At 42.7% G+C, this 26,417-nt stretch overlaps 1 protein-coding gene across 8 annotated transcripts in view; it reads right to left on the bottom strand.

The window, feature by feature from the left end:
- Mrpl48 (mitochondrial ribosomal protein L48) overlaps positions 1–26,417 on the bottom strand; it is a 61,248-nt gene that overhangs the window by 13,215 nt on the left and 21,616 nt on the right. The window contains exons 2-5 of one of the 8 annotated variants that reach the window (NM_001106282.1): positions 20,854–20,906; positions 17,671–17,708; positions 11,315–11,400; positions 2,001–2,170 (exon numbers count right to left, since the gene is read on the bottom strand). In NM_001106282.1, the coding sequence (NP_001099752.1) occupies positions 2,001–2,170; positions 11,315–11,400; positions 17,671–17,708; positions 20,854–20,906 (347 nt within the window). Of the gene's footprint in view, positions 1–2,000; positions 2,171–11,314; positions 11,401–13,626; positions 14,003–16,934; positions 17,037–17,670; positions 17,709–20,853; positions 20,907–26,417 lie in introns of those variants that run through there. The other 7 variants (XM_039106100.2, XR_010065073.1, XR_010065072.1 and 4 more) reach the window with 7 other exon arrangements.

The following is a 26,417-nucleotide window of genomic DNA, read 5'->3' on the forward strand; positions in this document are numbered from 1 at the left end:
TCAGGGAACAGACACAGACATTCATGGTCAACTAGCTTCCAACGATACTTTTTTCCATGGAGAAAAAAGTCCTTTCACCAAATGATGAAACAATTGAACAGCCATATTAGAAAAGAAAGGCAAGGACTGGAGAGATGGCTCAATGGTTAAGAGCATTGACTACTCTTCCAGAGGTCTTGAGTTCAATTCCCAGCAACCACATGGTGGCTCACAACCATCTGTAATGAGATCTGATGCCCTCTTCTGGTGTGTCTGAAGACAGCTACAGTGTGCTCATATACAAAAAAGAAAGAAAGGAAGGAAGAAAGAAAGAAAAGAAAGAAAGAAAAAAAAAGAAAGGAAAGGTAAGAGAGAAATAAGAAACCAACTCCCTCTTGGAAAGGCTAGGACAAACACAAATTATACACCAAATATAAAAACAGTTCAAAATGGATCAGACTTAATGTAGGAGGACTGCTAGCAAATGGCTTTACAGTTTTGGGTTAGACAATGAAAAATCAAAAAGAAAAAAAGCAAGAAAAGGAAAGGAAAGGAAAGGAAAGGAAGGAAGGAAGGAAGGAAGGAAGAAAGAAAGAGAGAGAGAGAGAGAGAGAGAGAGAGAAAGAAAGAAAGAAAGAAAGAAAGAGAGAAAGAAAGAAAGAAAATAGGTTGGACGTGGTGGTTTATGCCTATATATGCCTATAATCTCAATACTTAGGCAGAAGCAGGAGGATTGCTAGGAGTTTGAGAAATTAACCTGGTCTACATTATGAGTTCCTGACATGCCAAGGCTACCATAGTGAAACTCTACCTCAAAAACAAAACTGGACAGAATCATCTATTGACAGATGAATGGAGAAGCAAAATACAGGATATAATGGAATATTTGGTCTTCAAAAAGGAAAGTCTGACATAGGGTACAACATGAGCCTGCAGAATGAACCAGGCACAAAATAATATACAGTGTAATTCTACTTCTTTTTTTTTTTTTTTTGGTTCTTTTTTTCGGAGCTGGGGACCGAACCCAGGGCCTTGCGCTTCCTAGGTAAGCGCTCTACCACTGAGCTAAATCCCCAGCCCCGTAATTCTACTTCTAGAAGGTAGTCAAAAGCAGACAAAAAGTAGGAAGGTTGTGGGAATCAAAGGGGGCAACAATTACGGGACAAACAGAGGAGGGAAAGCAGAATTATTGTTTAGTAAGTGCAGTTTCAGTCTTATAAGCTGAGGAGGTCAGAAACACAGGAGGCGGTAACAATGCCCACTATGAATACGTTTGCCGTCCCTGGGCCACATACACATCTAAGGACACTTAGGATGGAGCTGGTGAGATGGCTCAGCAGGTAAAGGTGCTCGATATCAAGCCTGATAAACTGAGCCTCTAGGAGCCGCATGCATATTCATCCCTAAGCCCACATATACACAATAATGCAATAAAACATTTTAGAAGTAGTAAAATTATTAGTTTTATATGGATTTTGCTAAGAATTTTTAAAACTTGCAAAGACATTTTTTGATGAACTTAGACACATTATGCTAAGTGGGAGGTCAGATGCAAACAGAGGCCTACTGTGTGGTTCCATTTGCATGCTATTCCAAAGACCCCAAAACGACAGGAGCACAGGGCCATGAGACGAAAGCTCAGGCAGGGAAGGCCCAGACAGCACGCCCAACGTCCACAGAGCTCCGTCCATGAACAAAAGCTCCTGCAAACTGACCTTTGACCTCCACGTGCAAGATGTGCCAGATGTACCACAACAAGTTAATAAATTAATTAATTTAAAAACTGGGCTAGATAACGTATCAGTTGTTGCCACACACTTGGGTGAGGGAGGGGAGGGGGCGCGCGTCACAGCAAAGGGAGCTTCTGAGGCTAACCGCCTGTTCTGTTCTGACTGTGGCAGGTATGTGTCTCAAGCGTGACTTTCATTACATGTACACTGCTTTCCCAAACCTGAGTTGACAGAAGCAATGGAGGGTGACACCCAGACCAGGAGCATCCCAAACAAAGGCGTCCTTCTTACCTTTCCTCGACTTTGATGGACAGCTGGTTGCAGAGGCGGTGGACATACCGGGCGTAACTTTCTGCTAGAGTCATGTCATAAGCTGTCAGGTGGATATTTAAAACCCCATATTCATAATCTGTCCCCACATTGATGGCTCTCAGTTCTACTTTTGCTTTCTTCTTTTTGGGCTGAAGAAAAAAAAAAAAAACCAAAGAGAAAGGAAATAAGTCAAAGTATTTCATAAGAAATTTAATCAGCTGGGCATCGTGGGGAAGGCTTTTAACTCCAGTACTCCAGAGGCAGGGGGCAGATGGATTTCTGAAAGTTCAAAGCTAACCTGGTCCACCTGGAGAGCTTCACACCAGCCAGGGATAGAAGAAGTAAGGAGGAGGAGGAGGAGGAAGGGGGGAGGAAGAAGGAGGAAGAAGGAGGAGGAAAAAGAAGAGGAAGAAGGAGGGGGAGGAGGGAGAGGAGGGAGAGGAAGAGGAGGAGGAGGAGGAGGAAGAGGTGGAGAAGGAGGAAGAAGAAGAGGAAGAGGAGGAGGAGGAGGAGGAAGAATAAGAAGAAGAGGAAGAAGGAGAAGGAGAAGGAGAAGAAGAAATAATTAAATCATAATGGGTTCATATTTTTAAAAACCAAGCTTTCAAGTAAAATTGTTTACCATTTTTCCCTCAGGTTACCCTTTTGAGATGCTAACATTCTCATGGGAATGAATAGGCAATTTCCCTTACCAATGGCCAGTACAAGAATAGATCTTGTATTATTTTAACAAGACTACGCATGACTGTCTCTGCCATTACCTGGTTTTGAGGCTCACCTCCCATCTCTAACCTGTTTCTCAAATTGCAAATGGATAGTTATGGTATAGCAAAAAAATTACTTCCTTTTTTTTTGGTGTTGATTATTAAACTCCATTGGAGTATGAACTCCATTGATTAGCTAACCAACCTAAGATGCTTTTGTTTATTTACTCGGTATTTGTTTCGTGCGTGTGTGTGTGTGTGTGTGTGTGTGTGTGTGTGTGTGTGTGTGTGCATGTGTGTGTGCATGTGTGTGTGCATGTGTGTGTGTGTATGTGTGTGTGTGTGTACATGCATGCACATACCATGGGTGGCACATGAGTAGAAGTCAGAGCACAAACTGAGGAACTGATTTTCTCTCCTCCAAGTTAACTCCAGGGACCAGGCTTGGCAGCTCCTTTCCCCTCGGAGGGATCTTGCCAGTCACACAGTCCGCTTTTAGTATTACAGGAAACAGGAGTCAAGAGTCACTTTTTTTTTTTTTTTTTTACACGAGCAACCAGGTCAATCAACCCAGCATCACAGCAATGTATCACCCGTGTCGTGTACTAAATATCCAGTGATGTTTCTGTACTGGTATTTTGTTCTGTTGAGTGCTGTGTCTATGCTTCAGTCTATATCACATTGTCTCCAGTAATAACTGGAGATTTGTTCTGTCTTGTTGCTGTAAAAATCATTTTTAAAGGCAGTTGGGGGTTGAGGTACAGCTCAGATAAAGCTTGTTCTTAGTACTCGAGAAGACTCAGGCTGAATTTCCTGCACTAAAGGAGGGGGACAGCTAATCACGGTAGGGCGTACCTATGATCCTAATACCTGGCACACAAACTCAAGGCCAACCTAGGTTATGTAGTAAGACCTGTATCTTACATATCTTAAGTCGTCCCTGTACAGCAGCTACACAGTACTCTTCCTGACAGAGCTTCACCACTTTCCAGTCACTAAGAGATCCAGCGTGGTGAATGAAGGAGGGGCTTACAAATACAGTAATTCTGACGAAAGACTCTCACAAAATGTTCTGATCCTTAAACAAAATGTTGAATGTAAAGTGATTAATACAGACAACACATATTCCAGATTTTAATCCTGATTCTATATGAGAAAAACATGGGGCTGGAGAGATGGCTCAGAGGTTAAGAGCACTGACTGCTCTTCCTGAGGTCCTGAGTTCAATTCCCAGCAACCACATGGTGGCTCACAACCATCTGTAATGGGATCTTGGCACCCTCTTCTAGCGTACAGGCATATATTCAGGCAGAACACTGTATACATAATACATAAATCTTTAAAAAAAGGAAAACATGAAGCCTGAAATATTAAGGTTTCTCTTTCAGAGTTACATAGCCAGAAAAAATAGACTTCAGGAACTAAAATCCAGAACTACTAAGAGCAATGCAGACAGTTATCTAGAGCAGGTTCCTCTGTATTACTAAAGTTTCCAAAGGGAGTGGCAGCTGCAGCCTTGCTGTGAGTGGAAAGCCAACCATAGACCCACAATTTCCCTGGCCAAATCCAGCCAGAAGGATTCTTTACCATTACAGTAAACACTGGTCAGAAGGCTGAATGAAGTCTGGAAGCAAAGCGAGTGGGTGCAGAGCCCAGCAGGGAGGGGGAGCTCCTCTGAGGACTGCAGGAGGGTTTCTGAAGCCAAAGGAAGTGCCAGGCCTCTTCAAAGGCACTGCTTTAAGAGAACAAAGAAAGCTGATTCCAGTATCCTTCTTGGCACCCCCTGCTTTTCCATGCTGGCCTAGATCTGCCTGGACAGATCCACATTACCAACAGCATGGTGATATTATTTTTCAGTTCTAAGCCAGGGTACAGCACAGACAAGAGCTTAACTGAATATAATTCCAGACACTAATTTCTATAAAAAAAATCCTTAGTGGTGTTTTTTGTTGTTGCTGCTTTGGGGGTTATTGGGGATTAACTCAAGGCCTTGTGCATGTCAGACACATGCTTTACCACTGAGCTACAACCTCCTTTCCCTGGTTTATGTAATCTTATTGTACTTTGCTCCCCACTCCAGCCCCTCCCCCACCTCTATTCATCCTCTCCTCTATTCCTACTGCCGAGTCCAGGCCTTAATGAATGCCCGTGGGGAATTATTAGAGACATCTGAAAGGGATAAATATGGACAGAGCTGTGCTTTGGAAGCCTACCCTAGCAGCACAAGGAGAGCCAGGCAGGAGAGAAAAGAAGGCTAGGAAAAGAGTGTCAGGGACAGTGCCAGGGACAGTGCCAGGAACAGTGGTGACTGCCCCTTAAACCTCAGCGCTGCTGTGGCTGGCCTGGATTTGCTGGGGTGGCACAGGGTAGTGTGGCCCACCTACGTTCCCTTAGGATTATACTCTGATCCTCCAAACGGACCGCAAAAAAAAAAAAAAAAAAAAAAAAAAAATTAACCACTTCTGTACAAGAATCAACACTGCTTCTTCACGGGTACTCTGGAGGCAAGTTTTTGCCCACTCTTATTGGCAAAGAGCTGACAGAACATAAAATTAGAACCATGGGTTCTCTTACAGTTGAAAGAGATCTTGAGAGACTATTTTGTCTCTCCTTCCCTGATATAGAAACAAATACTTGTTTAAGGTCTTAACAGTACAGTAAGGGCAAAGGTAAGTACTTTCTGTCTACTGAGGGCAGGAAGCAGACCTGCTCTATACTGTAAAGAGAGAGCATCTGTCTGTTTGTCTTTAGAGGAGGAGACCCTGGAAAGAGGTGCATCATCCAACATCTCCAAGCTCAAACCCTGACATGCTGCGACGTTCAGCTTCCAGACATTCGAGTGACAAGGAAACTGAGCTGAGTGCCTGGATGATCTGGGGATGGTCCTCTGGGAAGTCTGTAATGATCTGAGGGTGCATGCTGACTGGGCGGGCATATTTATAATTCAGTGTCAAACACTCGAGAGGCAGCTTCCTCATTTGTAACAGCAATTACTGTAAAGCTGAACCTTTGATGAGCTTCTATAAAATGGAAAGAGCGTAGATGTTAGATGCGTTCTGACCATCTTAAGTTCAAATACTCATTCTGAAATCACCAGTCGCTTGGGTAAAAGTCATTAACCTTTCTAGGTCTCTGTTTTCCTCAATGACATCTTTAATAACCAATATACTATTGAATATACAGCTCTAACACCATAAAAATGAAATGATGTTTGCAAAGCTCAGTGTATAGCAGCCATAGCATCTGGTATAAAAAAAGAAATTGTTTTGTAGTGTTTTTGTTCTTGCTTCTCTTGAGGCAGCCTCTCACTATGTAGTCCTGGCTGGCCTGGAACTCACTATGTAGGCTGACCTTGAATTCAGCTACCTCTGCCTCCTAGTGCTGGGACTAAAGATATGCGCCAACCACCATGCCTCATCCTTTAAATATATTCCTAATAAGACGCCTGTCACTGCTTCCCCATCCACCTCTGATGGTGATGGTGATGATGGTGGTGGTGGTGATGATGGTGATGGTGATTGGGCTTAGAGATGAAAGGACGAATGAGACATAGCACCTGTTACATAAAATGAGGTAGGGATTTGACTACCCACAGTAAGGGCTTGAACAAGATAGAGGTTTCTTTCTCTTTAATATAGAAATCAATTAAGTATACCATCATCTGTCCTGCTGTACTTCTCATTTGTAATCTAAAAATTTGTAATTTGAAAGAATAGTTGTGGCAGGGTAAGACTCCTAGGGATCTAGAGACCAGAGGCTCTCATAACAAAGGCCAGGTTTTTATGGAAGCCATTCTTTGAGTCTGGAAAATCCCCATGTAACAATTCTATGCTCTGTATAGCTCAGTGTAACAAATTACCCCAAGCAAGTAGATGCTCCCAGATGACTGTCACACACCCAGAGTGTGTGAATACAGGTGGCATTTAACAAATCTTTATTGTGCTGACATCCATAATATCTTCATTGACTCTTGCAGGAAACCTTACTTCATTTACACATTCATTCATTTGAAACTGACAGGTTAAATAGTACTTCAACATGTACATATGCATATATGCACAGACATACACATACATGCATATTTACACATATGTGCACACATACATGTATATGTACATATACAAATATATATGCATATATACATACATAAATACAGAACTGCGTGTGTGTTTCATCCCTCCAGTAAAGCACTTAGCACATGACCTCAGTTGGATCTGGAGATCTTTCTCAGCTGACTGTGCCTTTGCAGGACCGAGCCCTGCTCACCTGAGCATCAGTGCTCAGCAGAGAACAAGAGCATAGTGGATATTCAACGATGACACTTCTATTCTGAGATACAAGGAGCAGACTTTTAAGGGGAAATTTGGGTCCTAGTACAAGACAAGTGTTCCCAAACCATTTCTGTAACCCATGTCTGGAACTGCAGTCACCAAGACAAAATGGCAATCTTGTTCTAGTTAGTTAGTTCTAGTTAGTGAGGACTACTAGCTACTAGTGAGGACTAAAAGCTATAGTCTGACAGACTGTGGCCATGAATACTGACCTCTATATACAGATACTAATGCAAGGTAAACACATGTCCAAATAGGAGATACCTCTGTGTCAACAGTAGAAACAGCATAGGTTCCTAGAGGAAAGGTATCTGGCTTGCTAGAGGCCACTCTAGCTTACACAGCTTACTCTTGCCCCAGAACCTGGAAAACCACCTATGTTGCTTCTGATTTCACCCTCCCACATCTTCCTCTCTGCAATTCTGATTGCTGAGCTGCTACTGCCTCAAGATTGGAAGCTGTGTGTGCATGGATGTGGCGCACACACACACACACACACACACACACACACACACACACACACACACACACAATAAATGACAAGTATCTCCAGAAGCTAGTTTTCTCCTTCTACCATGGTTCCCAGTAATGAAAGTCAACTTGTGCAGCAAGCACTTTTATCCATTGAGCCTTCACAGCAGCCAGTGATTATTATTTTAAATACAAAAAGTGATAGAGAAACTCACTGGTATAATACGCCCCCCAAATTTCAATGTGTAGAACAAAGTAGAGAAATAAAGGGACTTTGAATATACTATAACACAAACGGACGGGATTGTGGGCCGAATATAAAAGCCCATGAAGTCTGGTTGTTTAACAAGATTTTGGCTTCATGAGAATTTGACCTTGGTGGTTTGTGCTGCTTCTTGTAATTTTGACCAACTGTTAATAACTAGAATGGGGTCTCCCGGCAGCTAGACTACTATTACTTTAAACCTGCCAAAGGGGGAAAAAATCACTCAAAAAAAAACTCTGAAGCATTTAAAATCCCACAGAAGGATGCGAGGCACTTGGAGAAACAGGAGATTTACAAAGGAAGTGCTGAATCCGGAGTCACGCCCTGGAAATCATCCCTTGCTGTCATGAGTCAAGGTGGGGCTTGCAGGATAGGAACCACGGAGAAAACGGGAGGATGTGAATTCACGGAGGAAAGAGTAGAGCAAAGGCATAGAGGCCAGAGAGTACATGGGTGTGTGAGAAAGTGTGCAGGTCAAGCGAGGCTGGGCCTGGGGGTTAGCTGCGGGGCTACAATGGTTTGTTCCCACCTCCACAACACTTCCCCTAAAGCTGCACTCTATCCCTCCTCTCATTATGTCCTCAGAAACAAGAACTCATGATTTTAGGGATAAGAACCAAGTGAAGAGTTACAAATTAGGCCAGGCAAAAAAGAGGTCAAGCAGCATAGACAAGAAGACATGAACTAGATGCCCCTTCCTTTCCAAGGTTCCAAAGTCTAATCCAGCATTCAGGAGGCAAAGGGAGCATGTGGATCTCTGTGAATTCCAGGCCAGTCAGGGCCTCAGTGAGACCCTGTCTCAAAACAAACAACCCTCCCTTAAAGAACAACCCAACTCTCAGAAGACTGAGTGGTGTATTTGAAAGGAGGGAAAGGACAGCATCAGCAGAACAGAGAAAAGACACTCGTCGGAGCATGAGCTTGAGAACTGACTAGCATCTCCTTGGGGACATCAAACGCCAAGAGAATGAGAAAGACAAAAGGCACAGAGAAAATGGGAACCTGGCTACTTACAGCTTTTGCTGTTGTTGTCTGATTATTTGTTGGTTTTCTTACCCTGAGGTTTCAAGGAGACCACACAATTATCTAGGCCAGGTCCCCGGAGGGGTGAAAAGTGACAAGACAGAGCCTCTGTAAGCTATAGATGAAAGCTTTCATTGTGCTGTCCTGAAGAGCACCACCCAGCACCACTGTGTGTGACAAACACCACGGTGTGACAAACAGTATCAGAGGGCCTAGAGCCCCGATGAAAGGGAGCCCTACTCCCTCCGCACGACCAAGGCCATCTGAAGCAAGCAGCTTGCAGGTATCAGTTCTTCTGCCACCTCTACTTTACAGACCCCCCTCCTCCCCCAAGCAGCTCCAATAACCACATTTCAACTCAGTTGGATCAATATTTTATATTGTCCCTGCATGGTGCCAGGTCCTATGATGGACACTGAGGACACAGAGAAAAGAGATACATGTCCTCTACCCTTAGGGATCTTGCAATCTAGAAGAGGAGGAAGCCATCAAAACAGACAGGCACAGACAGTAAGTCCTAGGACACAGGGAACACAAGGAACACACAGTAGAGCAAATAACTCCATGCAGGAGACCCAAGAAGGCTTCTCAGAGGATGATTCATTTCTGTCCTAGTTAAGACTGAAGTGAGCCAGGGGTAGTGGTGCATGACTGTGATCCCAGCCCCGGGAAGCCCACAGCAGGAGGACCATAAGTTAAAAGAAAAAAAAAGTTGAGAAATGTTTTAAGTGAGGAAGGGAGCAAACATAGGAGAGGCCCTGAAACAGGCATGAAAGGCAAGAGGCACAGTATAGGAATCAGGGGGCCTGGGAGACAAGAGAAGAAGCCATTAAGAAATTGTTTTCCGGGGTTGGGGATTTAGCTCAGTGGTAGAGCGCTTGCCTAGCAAGCACAAGGCCCTGGGTTCGGTCCCCAGCTCCGAAAAAAAGAAAAAAAAGAAAGAAATTGTTTTCCTACCAATTTTAAACAGGCAAGGCATCAACGGGCATATTAAATAATAAGCTTCTGTTCATTAAACACTATAAAGATTCATGGTATCTGAATTGAAAGATTGTTGAACTATTTGGAGCCGAAGTTTCGCAGCCTTTATGGAGACTCTGACAAATGCTCTGAGGGTTGGGTATGCAGCTTAGCGAGACCACTCCTGTCCACCATGTAGAAGGCCCTGGGCTTGAGCCAGACCACCAGGGGGATAATATAGATAAATGCTATAAACTCAGCTGCGCAAGGTGTCTTGGGCTTCTAATTCCAAGTCTCATATAAGAGTCTCTTTACATATAATTAATTTCAGTATCTATGGGATCTAAACAGATAAGGCTAATTTGCCCAGAGTCACACAGCTTAACCAGGGCAGAAGGACCCTGCACATGTTGCCTGTGGGGATCCTGCCTGACATAGGTCTCAAGTGCGAATGTTCTTCTTGTGAAACTCTTTTATGGCAAGTTCAGCAGCTGGGAGGTCCAAATACAGTGCTCTGCACCCTGCTTTAGAGAGAGAGGCCATGGCAGGTATACAGTTGTATGGGAGAGTTAAAAGAAACCACAGAAGTGAACGCTGTTGAAGATTCCCTAACTAGACCAACACGATCTTCTCAATTGTAGTGCTTATAGGAAGCCATAGACTCAAAGTCAAAGTAAAGCCGCCTCACATGCAGGGAAATTTAACCACCCACAGGAGCTATCAAGCATTGGGGCCACAGAAGCAGATGAAATGACTGAATAATGTTTGGTAATGCTCCCCCGTTATTACTCACAAAGACCCAAGGACTGCATACATATTTAAATCTATAAATACTCTAAAAACCTGTTATTAGGTTGAAAGTATCAATCCATCTCCTACTTACCATACACCATTCATTCAACTTGTGTTGATTGAAATTTTTATTTATTTTTGTTTTTAATTGCATGTCTATGTCTGTGCGTGGCTATGTGCACATGACTACAGAAACCCAGGGAGGCATTGTATCCCCTGGAGCTGGAGTTATGGGCTGTTCTGAGCCATTTGATATGGGTTTGGGGAACCAAACTTGGGCCCTCTGCAAGAGCAGTTCATGCAGCAGGGCTACGGTGGCACACACCTTTAATCCTAGCTCTTGGGAGGCAGAAGCAGGAGGATCTCTGAGTAGGAGGACAGCCTGGTCTACAGATCTTAGAACAGTCATGTTTTTTATGTATTGAGAAATCTCTTCCGTCCCTCCACTAATGTTAATTTATGATTTCCACGCTGAGGTCCATGCTCTACAAGTACAAAGAAGACCTTTGTCTTCAGAGTATCTTAAATAATAAAAACTGGGAGAGTAGGGTCTTCGTGAAATAATCTGGCCAAGGAGCAAGATGAGAAGCTGGCAGAACCTCCAGTCTACACGAATCCAAACCACATAACCAGAGATGAGTGAGGGCAAACTCCAGCTCTCCTGTGACCCCCTGTGTACATACGATTGTCAAATCTTTGTGACCCCTGTGACATGCTCCTTTCACACAGGACTTGCCTGCGTCTTACCTCTAGCACTTTCACCAAGTGTCTGTATCTTCCGATGCCATGAGTGGGCTTTGTCTTGTAGTGCCGACTGGTCCTCACAATACCACCTAAAGGAACAAGCCAAAGCCAAACAGCATATGTGTGAAGGTGGTTCTCGCGGTTCCCATTTCCCCTTTGTTCTCTCCTTTTAGCGCCTGAAATATCTTCAGCCCCCACCACTCATCATTCTTTGGGAAATTATTTTCCGAAAAAAAAGTCAGTGATGGCCAGGGAGACAAAGTACATTTTAATGAAGCTCTTGTGTCATCTTGTTCCTCAACAAGCAACACTATTTTGACATTTTTTGTTTCTTGGTTTGGCTGTGTATTTTTGTTGTTGTTTCTTTATTTATTTGTTTTTGAGGACCAGTGCAATGGCTCAGCAGGTAAGGGTACTCCTGCCAAGACCGATGACCTGAGTCTCAACTGCCAGACCCATGTGGTAGGACAAAACCACTCCTGCAAGCCGCCTTCTGTCCTCTATATGTGTGCACACATACCACAAGTCATCCATATGTGTACACACACACAGACACACACACAGAGACCACAAATCATCCATATGTGCACACACACAGACAGAAACCACAAATCATCAATCCGTGCACACACACACACACAGAGACCACGAATCATTCTTACGTGCACACACACACAGAGAAAGACCACAAATCATCCATAAATTAATAAAATACTCTTTTTAGCAAGGCCATGTTGGCACACACCTTTATCCCTAGCACTTGGGAGGCAGAAGCAAGAGGATCTGAGTTCGAGGCCAGCCTGATCTACAGAGTGAGTTCTAGGACAGCCAGGGATACACAGAAAAACTCTATCTTGAAAAACAAAAAGCAAACAAACAAACAAACAAAAAAAACCCCAAACCCCAAATTAATATATAAATTTTTATAAACATCCACCAAAGAAAAGGATCACACATTTCTTTTTCTTTTTTTTTTTTTTGGTTCTTTTTTTTCGGAGCTGGGGATCGAACCCAGGATCACACATTTCTATAAATTCTTTTTTTTTTTTTTTGAGCCACAGTTTTTTTGTGTTGCCCTAGAACTTGTTCTGTAGACCAGGCTGGCCTCAAACTCACAGAGATCCCCCTGCCTCTCCCAAGTGCTGGCATTAAAGGTGTGCACCTCCACCACCCAGCAGTCAAGACTCCTAAACATCATGCAGTACTCCTAAACATCAGCAGCTCACCGCCGGCCTGGTCTGCCAGCTACCACCAATAAACAAAAATGGTGTGACTCCTTTCTGTTTACAGCACAATAGTCAATGTATACCCCCCAAATCTAGGTACAGGTATATATGCCATTACTAAGAAAAGGGGGAGCCTCTCTACACATGCATATTGCAGTGGGCTTGGGAGGATGACTTACATTGCTTTCAATACACACAAGCATGCACACAGGTATGTTTCTGTTGGTCTCTATATTCTCTTTTAGTTATCATTGCTATCTTTATTCATAAATAAAAACAAAATGGCATCAGTGATTAGTATTAACTGTCAATTAACTGTCAACTCGACAGGATTACAACCACCAAAAGACCAGGTCCTGAGTGTGTCTGTGAGGGATTTTCTAGTTTAGGTCTCCAGAGTTGGTAAGATCCACCCTAAATGTGGGTAGTACATCGCCTGGCCTGGGTGGGAGGGCTACACAAAACAGAGAAAGCTGGCTGAGCACCAGCACTCATTTCTCTGCTTCCTACTGTGGAACAACATGACCAGATGCCTCTTGTACCCACCACCATGTGCTCCCCATCATGATAGACTGGCTACCTTCCAACTGTGAAATAAAGCAAATCATCCCTTCCTTAAGTTGCTTCCTGTCAGGTATCTGCCTGGAACTACGAAAAATTTAACTAATATAGGTAACTCCCAAAATTTGGTGAAATGATCAAGTTATCCTATGAGTATGAGATAAAATTACCACTTACACTTGGGTTTATCTGACTGTGTAATTTATGCTGAAAATCACTAGGTCATAGCACTTGAGATTGTATGATAATATACTAAACATAATAAAAATATAATAACAGACTTCAGAGTTATGCCTCTAATAAACTGTTTATTAGAGGAATAAAGTGGAGGATTAGTGCTGTAGTTGTAGGAACAGTATACAGGACCTGACGTGGGGCCCATGCAAGACTGGGAGAGTGGCTGTAATTGTGAGAGGGCCCCACCAAAGACTTTACAGTGAGTCGGGGGGCCTAAAACCAACAAAACTAGTCCTTGTTAAGAGGTTGGATCTCATCATGAACAGAAATAAGCAAAAAAAAGTATATGTATGCTGTGTTTTTAAAAGGATTTTATTTATTTTATGTGTATGAGTGTATGATTTTATTTAGTTTATGTGGATCAAATGCATGTAATAACTGCAGAGGCCAGAAGAGGGCATCAGAGTCCCCTGGAACTGTGAGCCAATATATAGGTGCCGGAAACTGAACCCAGGTCCTCTGCAAGAGCAGCAAATGCTCTTAACTTCTGATCCATTGCTCCACCCCCTCTGCCATGGTTTTAAAAGATCATCTTGGTTGTGTGTGGAGGGGTGGGAGGAGCGCCAACGAAGCCTTAGGTGACTGGAAGGTGAGAGATGCTGCTGCTCCTCGTCTTTCTATGCCCTCTCTTTACTCCGCCCTCTACAGCCACAGAGCAGTCCTTCTCCTGAAAAGAAATTTCTAGTCATTATGCTTTCCCATTAATTCAACCTTTTATCTATTTCATACATGCAAATCTTGGAAGTATTCACTATTGGCCAGATACGACAGTCAGAACTGAATGAGACAGAAAAAAGGTTTGCTGCATTTTTCAATGTTTGGTGGCTTTTCACAGCCCAGAGATGAGGTTTCCTAGCTAAGCATTTTAAGGGCCTTGTCTTTATAGTCTAGGCCCAGTTACCTTATCCCCTCTCCTATTCTGTAGGACCTGCTTGCCAGTCTACAGAGGCCCTGTAGATCTTCGGCTGTGCCCCTCATTTTGGTGGCATTCCTCTGCACCCCTAAACACACAAAGATCAAGAGTTCAGCTACAGAGTCAGTGTTCTCTCATACCTACCTACATTGCAAAATAAAACATTGTGTGTAAATTAAAAACCCAGATGTCAATCATCATGCTGAAGTACATAGACAATCATCTATCAGTGACTTCAAAAAGCAGAAAAGAAACTGATCTTTGAGATGATGATACAGCCCAAGTTGCAAGGGCTGCAAACGTTTGCCTAAGTCTCTCATCTGCAGGAATTCCTTGGCAAGGAGACACTCTTAAATTCAGTTTGGGGCAATTCCTATAATTAGAGCTGCTGGTAATTAAAAAGCTAGTTCAAACTACTGTTAAATTAACCATTTCCCCCTTAAATGAAAGGTTTGGGTCAAATTGTCAGTGGTTAAGCTGTCTAATTAACCAGTTGTTTTTATTGTAAAATGTGTAAATTTGAAAGCCTCTTATTCTCAGTAAATTCAACTGGCTTCTTTCCCTCTATGTTGTGTCATTAAAGCTGAATCCTGCCATCTCAGTAACATCCCAGCCTCCTAGGAGGAAGGCCACCTTCATGACAAGTGAAGACATCCAGTCGCCACACTTGTGAGATGTAAACCCATACTTCTCTCCTTCCGGTGTCTGTGCCACCTACAAACTCTCCTTCAGAATTCTGGTTTACTAACAGGGAACCAAGCCTGTCAATCTAGAAGAAGAGTAACACTGTGTTGTAATTATTTCTCCTTAGAAGTTGGAACAAGCATTTTCAGTAGAGCCATGCAGGTAGAGAAAGAGGATGAAAATGAACAGCAGTGGCCAAGAATCTAATTACAGAATATTCTCTCCATTCAATACACCCGAGTCCTTCAAGGACAGAGAAAAAGCTAGCACCTGGCAAACAATATATGCTCCATGTATACTTAAAAAAAACAAAACAAAACAAAAATGGCTCCCTAAATATGCTAACAAAGTGATCTACAGTGATTTGTTCCTGGCAGCTGCCTACTTTGTTCTGTCAAAATATCTTTGTGTCCTCCCTTCAATGCTTCCTAGGCTTGGATATTCCATATTCTTTCTACCTTTTGCATATACTGTGCTCAGAGGGCACCAGATCTCATTATAGATGGTTATGAACCACCATGTGGTTGCTGGCAATTGAACTCAAGACTTTGGAAGAACAGCCAGTGCTCTTAACCTTGGAGCTATCTCTCCAGTCCCCTTGTCTCAAACTTCTTAAACATAACGTTGGGCTGCTGAGATCCAATGGTGAATTACAGCATTGAACTCAGGCCCTCTGCAAGAGAAGTACACAGTCTTTTTTAAAAAAACGTACTCACTTTATATCCCCTTCACTGACCCCTCCTGGTCACCCCCTCCCACAAGCCTTCCCCCATTCGTAACCATCTCTCTAGCACTAAGACATAATGTACTGGGGCAATAGCACTACCAATAAAGTGCTTGTCTTGTCCTGACGACCTGAGTTCAGGTGCCCATTGTCCACATAATGATTAAATAGGGCAACACATCCCAGTAACCCCTGCAGTAGGGAGGGGTGGGTGAAAACAGGAGGATCCCTGAGGCTTGCTGATCTAGCTGAAATCAGGTTAAATGAGAGACACTGTCTCAAAAGTGTATACAAATTGAGGAGAATAGCTAACATCAAATTCTGGCATGAACACCTGACACAAACACACACACACACACACACACACACACACACACACACACACACACACACACACACACACACAGCTGCTGGTACTTAGTGATGCCTAGCTTTGGAGTTCAGTATTAAAGTGCCTATCCACTCCTGCAACCATTCTGATGGTTACCACATGTAAAGCCTCTTACGTACTATCTTGTACACTCTGAGTCCATATTTGCTCCCTTCCTTCTCCCTTTATCTCTAGGGCTTGTTAGTTACGACAAACAGCTATGGGGGTACCAATGTCTTTGTACTCACAGATAGCACTAGGGAAACCAAGAATGTTAAACATGTAGGATTGTCTCTACAAAGGAAAAGATGTATAACTTGTTCTCTGCCCAGAGGCTGAGAATGGAGATGGTTAGTAGCCTAGGCAACCCATGTGTTATCTGAAGGGCCAGGCCACACCAAGCTCCCACAAACACAATTGCATTGAACAGTGAAGTTTGGTTTGTTATCAGAACTCCAAACAACTTAAAAAGGATGCAGTACCCAGTAAGTCTGGTTATGCTTTAGACACAGATCTCTGTTCTAATCAGCTTTCTCATTCATATAGATTATACAACTAGAGAATCATTCTTTACTCCTAAATAGGATATGAATAACATTACTATTACACATTTCCACTTAGGTCTGTCATATTGGATCTGGTTTCATTGCATTTCCAGCTTTTATCTGTCAGTATCTTCCTGGATCTCAGGACCTGGATAGCTCAGATGACCTCCGTGCTACCTGTATGCTCACCAGATCCTCCCCCGGGCCTTTAAGGTAACACATGCAGCCTATCTATAGAGTCCATCTTCATGGAGAAGTGACATGGATTTGAGAAGAGTTTTGAGGTAATAATGTCTCCTTGAGCACATGGGAAGGTTATTATACCAGATACTTTTTCCCATTTTGTGCTGTAAATAAATATACCTGAAGGAAGCTGCCCAGCATCAGGGCCGAGAAGTCTGAAGCGACACCAGGTACTGAGAGTCCTGTTCAGTCAGATTCACATGAATTGTTACTCTGCCAGCCCTAAAGGTTGTAGAGACCCCAACAAACAACTTTGAATTCTATCACGATGGACAATGCAAACATGCCAAGTAACTGAGTTAACATTGACTAAAAGTAACTGAATTAATGAAATTGAAGAGTGTGAATTTGAAAAACAGGTTTGAGACAGTAGCAGGCTTGTAATAACCAGAGTAGCTAGCTGCTTTTCAACTGTTTATAACATTTTATCTCACTGAATTTTCAAATACCTCTTTACAATTTACAGTAGTCCTTGCTTTTTAATTGAGGAAACTAAGCTCCAGAGAGGAAGTCAAAGGTCATGGAATAAGTGTCAGCCCTGGAGCATGCCTTTAATCCTAGCGCCTGTAAGCCGGAGACAGGAGAATCTCTAACTTTAAGTCTAACCTAGACAGGTAAGACTTGACATGCAGTGATTAATCACCAAAGAGGGCAGTGGTAGAGTTTAAACGCAAACTCACAGCAGGGCTCTCATCCTAACGCTGCCTGTCCTTACCTATAGTCCTAGCTTGTGTAAGGAAGGATCTGACCTCTGCTACCCTCCTAACAGACGGAGTCAGCATTATAGACAAAATCGTTACAGAGAGTTAGAGGATCGTTTAGAGAAAGTAGAGCGTACCAAGAAATAATTACCTACCTGCAGAATAAATGGGATTCTCTCCCAAAATTCTGAATCTAGAGAGAAAGAGAGGAAAGTATGTTGAATATAATTAGATATTCACATTTATTTGAAAAATTACTATAGCCTTTATGCTCTGTAGTCGGATACACTAACAGTAGGTTCTTCCTTACTCTCTGCTTCCACAAACATTATTAAGCACCTACACACCAGACAAAGTGGTCCTGAGGATGCAGACTAAGTACAGAATCTCTCATGAGGTCTGGATGGGGACGGTAAATGTAAACAAACAATAGCCAAGAGACAGCGCTGGTCTAGAGCAGAACCGTTCATGAGAGTCCTAGGAATGTGAACTCTTCAAGCAGGGAGCTAGAAATAGGGAAATGGAACTATTTAAACTGAGTCTAAAACTAGGGGATGGAGAGATGCCTCAGAGGTTAAGAACACTTGCTGCTCTTACAAAGATCCAGGTTCAGTTCCTAGCAGCCATATAGCAGCTCCTAACTGTAACTCCAGTTGCAGGGAATCCAATACCCTTTTCTGGCCTCCCTGGACAAAAGGCATGCACATGGTACACATATATACATGCAGGCAAACTATTCATATGTGTACTTCTTTTTAAGTTCTTTCTCTTCCAGTCCCAGGCACTTTGGGAGCTGCAGGTTACTGTGCAGACATGGCCCAGTCTAAGAACCACATAATCATAAACAATCCCAAAAAAGGCACAGAAATGGCATCAAGAAACCCAGTCTTAAAGATAGGATTCTCTTAAGGAGGTCAACTCCACATTCCTGAGGAATACATGCTCTGCCAAGAAGCGCACAGCAAGGAAGGCCTGAAGGAGACGCAGGCAGACAATGCACAGGCCATGAGTACACGTGCAGAGGCCACTGAAGCCCTTATAAAGCCTAAGGTGGCTAAGATGCTGAAGGGCCACACCTCCAGCTAAGGCCCAGGCTTCAGCCCCAGCTCAGGCTCCGAGAAGTGCCCAGGCTCTTGTAAGGGCCCCAGAAAAAAAGGCTTCTATTTGCCAGTGTGAAGACAGAGGGACTGCTCTGACACACCTACATACTATGTGCAGATGGTCAGTGCCCCGTGCTGTTTTTACAAATAAACTTGAGGCAAAGGTTGTTTATAAATAGACAGACAGACAGACAAATAAATGTGGCTATGGGCTGGGGTGTAGTCAGAAGGGTTGCCTAGCATGTCCAATGTTTTGGGTTTGACCCTCTAATTCTGCAAGAATCAAAAAAAAAAAAAAAAAAAAAGGAGAGGAACATACAGGAGAGGAAGGGAACTGATCTCAATTCTCTAGCACTACAGGAACTCAGGCACAAGTATGAAAAGGGGTTTGGAAAACAGCAAGCAAAAGGATGTGAATAGAACTTTAGTAGGAGATAAGAGGACAGGGAGAAAAATTAAGGCTGGAGAGGTGATCCAGAGCCAGGCCAAGACACTTCCATAAGCTGTGCTGTTTGCTTTTACCTGTGTAGCAAAGGAACACATCTGGAAGATTTTAAGCACAGGAGTGAAATGATCAAGCCTGCGTTTTAAGAACTGAGCATTGAGTAAGAGATGAAACGGCAAGAGGAGAGACTGAAGCAGGACTGTGAGACAGACACTAAGCCTTCAGTACTAGCACAGGCTCTAGGAGGGCGGAGGATGAGGACAGCCAGAGCTAGACTGCACAGTGAAGCAGCAGAGCAGGAGGATCAGATGGCTCTAGTCCAGCTGACGAGGGAACTGGAGCATTCCAGTTTCTGCGCCCTGAGAAGCTTTTGTGGTACAGACTTGAGGAAAGCAAATCTGCGATGGAATGCTGACTGGACTATCTCTAACTGTGACATTAGGCAAGGTGTTTGATGTCCTTGTAACTCAGTTATTTCATCTTTAAAATGCAGGCAATAACAGACCATCTCTCATGGGACTGAAATGCTATCTTAATCTGAGTCAGTTTCCTGTCCTGTAAAATGATGGCATTTGTAAGTTCTAGAATAGTTTGTGAAGGTTGGAGTTAAGATGTCAAGTGACTTGGTATCATTGCAGGTGTTTATCAAATAGTAGATAGATAATGACTGAAATATATTGAAATGGAAAGAAAATAGAGAAAGGCTTCAATAAATGTGAATCAATAAAACAAAACAAAAAACCACCTGAGTTTGAAACGAATTCTAATTTACATTCTCTCTATCATTTTAACGCAATCGGTTCCCCTCTCTCTCTTTTTAACGTGCACTGTGTTTTGCCTGCATGTTCTTCTGTGTGAGGCTGTCAGTCCCTTGGAGCTGGAGTTATGGACAATGTGAGCTGCCATGTGGGTACTGAGAACTGAACCCAGGGCCTCTGGAAGAGCTCCAGGGGTCTTAACTTCTGAGCCGTCTCTCCAGCCCCAGATTTCACTCTCTTTAGACTTCAGTTATTAAGTGTTGTAGGCCATGATAAGAATTATAGAAAAAAAAAAAGAATTATAGAATTCCTTTTGATAAGATGGTATAATAGTCTTCATTACCAACCTCCCTGGATTTACAACTACCTAGGACGCACCTCTGTTCCCAGAGAAGTTCAACTGACCAAGAAAGACTGACCTTGAGTGTGGTGGCACTGCCCCAGGGGAAGGGGTCCCAGGTTTAACAAAAAGAAACGAGGCAAAGCGAGCCGAGCAGTAGCTTTGATCTCTCTGCTCTCTGACTGTGCTTGCAGTGTGACTCCAGTTCCTGAGGACATGCCTTCTCCACCACGATGGACTGTACACTCAGTGTAAGCCAATCCTTAGCTGAGTTAATCCCGCTTGAGGAAATGTGAGCAGAGTAACAGTGTAATTGAGTACAGTTTGAAAGAATCACGCCGCTTTCAGTATGAAGGAGGAAAAAGCAAACAGAGAGAAGATGAGGAGCTGGGCTTAGCAAAACAGAATGCATGAGGCTGAACACTGGAGGTAAGACACGCCTTGGCTCTGTACATGCAGCAGTGGAGCCGACAGGCTCTGTTGGTAACCGTGGAACGGAAACACAACAGTATCAAGGGTAACTCCAAGGTTCTGAGCAAAAGGACGAACAGAACTGCCTTTTTCTGAGAATGGTGAAGGAGCAATGTGGCAGGAACTAAAATTTGAGATACTTTGTAGACACACAGTGGACATAAAGAAAGCAACACCATCATGTCAGCTATGAATTTAGCTGTGCTTGTCACTAAAGTCCTTACCTTTGGAGGGAAAAGCCTTGCTTAGAAACAGTATTGGTCCATAGGCCAAGCACCTGCAAGAAAACAGTCAGGTGAGGACCCTCGCCCTTGGGAACGCCAAGCACCCCTGTCGCTGGACTTAGCTACTTTGTCAGCTCTTCTTTTTCCCTCCCTTTATCCCCCTGGTTTCACCCCTTATCACTAGATAGGAGAGAAAGAAGGATAGAGTGTATGTATGTATATATATATATATATATATATATATATATATATATATATATACACATATATATGGAGAGAGAGAGATCCTTGAATCTAATTTCTTTGTTTCTTCTTTGTTTGTAGCTGGTCTTTGCAACTTTGTGGGTTCTTCTCTCTCCCCCTTTATCCCACCCCCCAGCTTCACTCTTCCTCTCATTAGATAGGAGAGAAAGAAGGATAGAGGGGAGAGAGACAGAGAGAGGTCTTTGAATCTAATCTTTCTTCTTGTTTCTTCTTTGAGCATGACTTCTAACAAATTGCAAACAACACACAGACACACACAGACACATACGGACACACACAGACACACACCCCACCTATTGGAGTTCTAGAATTTATACACCCTCTCAAAAGTTCCCAGGGGGTTGGGGATTTAGCTCAGTGGTAGAGCGCTTGCCTAGGAAGCGCAAGGCCCTGGGTTCGATCCCCAGCTCCGAAAAAAAGAACCAAAAAAAAAAAAAAAAGTTCCCAGAATTCCAAACATCACACAATTGCAGAAACTATCTGCAGCCGGCAAAACCACACCCCTGCTAGGGCATAAGGCAAGTCACAGTCAGCTGCTTCAAAGCAGCCCCATATCCCCACACCTGGGATTAAAACAAGAACACATTTTTATAATATTTGTGTTATTTTAAAGAAACCAAAATTCCAGACTTCTCACTACACAACTCATCTTAAGAGAGAAACCCATAGTATACAAACCAAAAAGCCCAAAGGATTCTTACCTAACAAACACCTAGCATGCAAGGAAATCAAGGTCTTTTTTTTTTAATTACTTTGCCCACTACAGAAAAGGCTTAAACAGAAAAGAACCTCTCTCCCACAATTTTACATCCTGCTTGCCTTTTCTAACTTGATATATTTTTTTCTAACAGGGGTTTTCCTAAATATCCTTTAATTCTTACACACTGTAAGATAATTTTTAGCAACTAAAGGTCAGAGAAGTTTTATTTTTCAAAAGTTACAGCTAATAAGAGACTAAGAAGACAGTGTCACTGGGAAGGCTGGGCCTCTCTTACAGCTCTGACTTGCTTAAGGAACAGAAACAATTGTATTAGCACAGGTAAGAAAGGACACTGGTGAGAGGAAGCAGCCTGAGTCTTCGCCTCACTCTTGCCCTGCCAGCAAGACCCAGGGTCCTGTCTTACTAAGGAAGAATGTGGCATATAGACGTTCTTTTTATAAACTAGGTAATAGACTCTAAATGTCTGTCCTTAAGATCCCATAACACACACAGAAATTTCTGCTCATCGTGAGAAACAATTTCAAGACTTTTGACATGTATATGTAAAAAGCTTATTATGCAAAAACATCAAATATCTGAGAAGCTGTCCCAGTCAAAGAATTTATGTCCTGGCCTAAGGATATGCGATTACTAAATGGAATGTAATATTCAGATGGATCCTGGAACAGAAAAAGAAATTAGATAAAAACAAAAGAAACCTGAATAAAGTATGGGCTTTCATTAATAATAGTATATCGATATGGTTTTATTAATTATGCACATTACTAGTATAATTTCCCCATGTATTTATTTATTTCAGGTAGGAGAGTACATGTGGAGGTCAGAGGACAATTTGAGGAAACTGGTTCTCTATCTGAAGACTACTTAAAGAAATTGGTTCTTTTTTCTACCTCATGGGTCCCAGAAATCACTCAGGTTGTCAGGCTTAGTGGCAAGTATTTTTACCTGCTGAGCCATCTCACTGGCCCTAAAATGTTAATAAGAATAGAAAACGTGAGCTGTTTGTGCTATTGTTACTTTCTATAAATCTAAAGCTAGTCTAAAACAGTAACACCTCTCTACCTCTCTCTCTCTCTCTCTCTCTCTCTCTCTCTCTCTCTTGTTATGTTGCTAGAAAACAAATCTAGGTCCTTGTGCACCTTGCCTGCCAGCCCACAAAGTTTCTTTTATAAAAGCTTTCTAACTACCAAGTACTGTGTTGCCTATTAAAAGGAATATACAAACAAAATGTAACAAACACGATGAACTTTAAAAGTATTCTTCTTTTTTTTTTTTTTTTTTGGTTCTTTTTTTCGGAGCTGGGGACCGAACCCAGGGCCTTGCGCTTCCTAGGCAAGTGCTCTACCACTGAGCTAAATCCCCAACCCCAAAAGTATTCTATTATGTGAAACACAAGCCCATCACAAAGGACCAAATGCTGTATGATTGGTTCCCTTTCTATGAAATATCCAGAATGGGTATTATGGAGTGATAGTGGTGAATGCTTTTATTCCCAGAATTTGGGAGGCAGAGACAAGCAGTTTGACCCAGTCTGGTCAACAGCCAGGGCTACACACAGAAATCCTGTTTCAAAAAAAAATGCAAAAAATAAAGAAGGAAATATACAGAGTGGTCAGGTCTATAGGGAAAGAAAGTAGGTTAGCTGTTGTTGGAGTGGGGTGGGATGGGGATGACAGCTAAGAAGTATAGATTTTCTCCCATTCTTTCCAGGTCTGAAAGAATGATAAGCTTATATTAAACAACTAAAAGAAACCACAGACATTATATGATAAGTAAAAATATATGTTATTAACAGCAAATGTGCCTGGCAGGACATCCTGGGAAGAGGGCCGGAAGACCTGAGTTTTTGCAGGTTACAAACTTTCCTAAAAATCTGTTCAAGATCAGGATCCATCTCCTGAGACAAGTGCTCAAAAGGCCCTGATACACAGGTTTACTTACTACCTCAGAGTGTCGCTGAAACCCTTAACACCATCCAATGACCTTTATGCTGAGAGATTCTTTTGGGTACAGTATGCACAATCAAGTTTTGTTTGAGAAAAATTTAGAAGGAAATTAATAAATGATCATTCCTGCAGCCAATTTCACTGAATGCCTGTGCGGTGTCTAAACCACAGTGCAGGGTATCACTAACCCTATTTTATAGTGTAGAAAACCGATCTAAGTCTATCTAAAGTCACATAGTAACTCCCCAATGCTCGCATAGGATGTGGGGGTTTTCTGGCTATTTCTCCACTGTTCTACACCTCCTGCCCCATATGAAGAAATGGTACTTAATAGCACAGCACCAGAGGGCACAGTGGGTAAAGTGCTGGCCAGGCCAAGCACTAAGTTTGAATGGCGGGAGGAGCAAACTAACTCCTGGAAATTGTCTTCTGACTTCCACATGCACACAGAGGCATGTGCACACCACACACATACGCACTAATACTTTACTTAAAGTTTTAAAAACTGTGGGGGAAAGATCACACTTAGGAAAAGTCTCTCAAAGAACGCAAAGATTAAAAAGGATGCAAAGAGAAAGAACAGGGGCTGGAGAGATGGCTCAGTGGTTAAGGGCACCGACTACTCTTCCCGAGGTCCTGAGTTCAAATCCCAGCAACCACATGGTGGCTCACAACCATCTGTAATGAGATCTGATGCCCTCTTCTGGTGTATCTGAAGACAGCTACAGTGTACTTATATATAATAAATAAATAAAATATTTTAAGAAAAGAGAGAAGAAAAAACTCCATAATAAAAAGTTAATTAAAAAAAAAAAAAAAGAAAGAACAAAGGGCAAAGGTGTGATGTCTTCAAAGTCCAACTGCACCCCACTCTACTATCAAAGACTAGGTAGGGGGCTGGAGAGATAGCTCGGTGGTTAAGAGCACTTGTTGCTCTTGAAAAGAACCCAGATTTGATTCCCAGCACCCATATATTCCTGTTCCAAGGGATCTGATGCTCTCTTCTGACCTTAATAGGTAGCCAAGCACACATACAGTGCACATACAGAAATGCAGACAAAACACTCATACATAAAATTTAACATAAATAAGATAACTTTAAGGGTTTTTTTTAACTAGTATGACACATGTATATAAGTTGCTTACTCTACACTGGCCGAGCATGGAACTAAGAGCTTTGGAGAGCTCAAGCTGGCTCCCCTATCACTGGCCACGGACCTCAAAGTTACAGCAGACAACGCAAAGCTCCCTCATGTCCAAAGATCCATGTACATGACAATCAGAATAGAAATCAGAGTGAACAGAACACATTTCAAGTGGGTCACTTCAAATAGAGGAGGCATTGGGTAGAAAGATCTAGATGAGACTGCTTTCTCTTTATTTAATTGTTTCAGAATCCTGAGTCTCTATAATAGCAAAGGATTTAATTATCTAAAAGTCAGACTTAGTTGACAACTTTCTGGAAGACATTCAAATTGTGATGTGAACTCCTCAGCTCTGGGAAATGTGCTTTCTTTTTCCTGCAATGCCTGGCATTATTTATCAGAACAAAAGTAATCTATTTTGAGACTGAATCCACAAATACCCACCACCCCCTCTATTCCCTGCCCAGCACAATCAGCAGATGAACAGCTCTGGCTTTGCAAACAGAAGAGGAGGGCAATAACACCACTGAATGAATGAATCAGGACACAGCTGCAGCAGTGGGTTACAAAAATACTTGCCCTGTGAGCTCTGGAACTAGCAACCAAGAAAGAAGTGCATAGTTACCAAAGAAACAGTCACAGAGAAAAATCCATCACAGCGTGTGAATGCCTTAAGTGAGAGTCCGGGTTGGGCTGTGAAAGCAGTGGCTCTAGGCCCAAGGAGGGCAAATGAGAGCTCGGTTAGGTCTGTTTTCGTTGTTTTTGAGGTATGGTCTCTCTACGTAGCCTTCGGTGTCCTGGAACTCACCCTGTCGACCAGGCTGGCCTTGAACTTACAGAGATTTACCTGCCTCTGCCTCTCAAATGTTGGTATTACAGGTGGAAGGTGTTATAAAAAATGTAAGAATAGGCTTGTGAGTTACAACTAAAGGGGCCTCTGATTGATTGTTTCTTCCATGCCAAGCTCTCCACACTTTCTTATCTTTACTCCAACTCTTTGAGAGAGTCCCCTTTAGGACACCTGCCTGCCTCAGGCTGGTGAGATGACTAATTAGGGAAAGATAATCGCAGCTGAATCTGACAACATAAGGTCAATCTCTAGGACTTACATGGCAGAAGAAAACTGATTACTGCATCTTGCTTTCTGACCTCCACAGGTATGCCATGGCATGTATATGCCCACACACAAATATACACAAAACTAATATTTTGGTTTTTTTTTTAGAATAACTGCCTCTATTTTATGGAATAAAATAGGTTTACATCAACCGACTAATGTTACAGGTTTAGAACAGGTGAAAACCCAGGTCTGACCTTGTCCATTGTTCCTGTTTTCTATTCTGCCATGACTACCTGTCAAAACTTAAGCTGGGCTGGCTGCAATAAGTTAATAAGGCTGGACAGTGGTGGCATTCCCCTGTCATCCAGCACATGGACAGTGGTGGCACTCCCCTGTAATCCAGCATGTGGGAAGCAGAAGCAGGTGGA

Source organism: Rattus norvegicus, chromosome 1, assembly GCF_036323735.1.
Source record: "Rattus norvegicus strain BN/NHsdMcwi chromosome 1, GRCr8, whole genome shotgun sequence".
Taxonomy (NCBI): domain Eukaryota; kingdom Metazoa; phylum Chordata; class Mammalia; order Rodentia; family Muridae; genus Rattus; species Rattus norvegicus.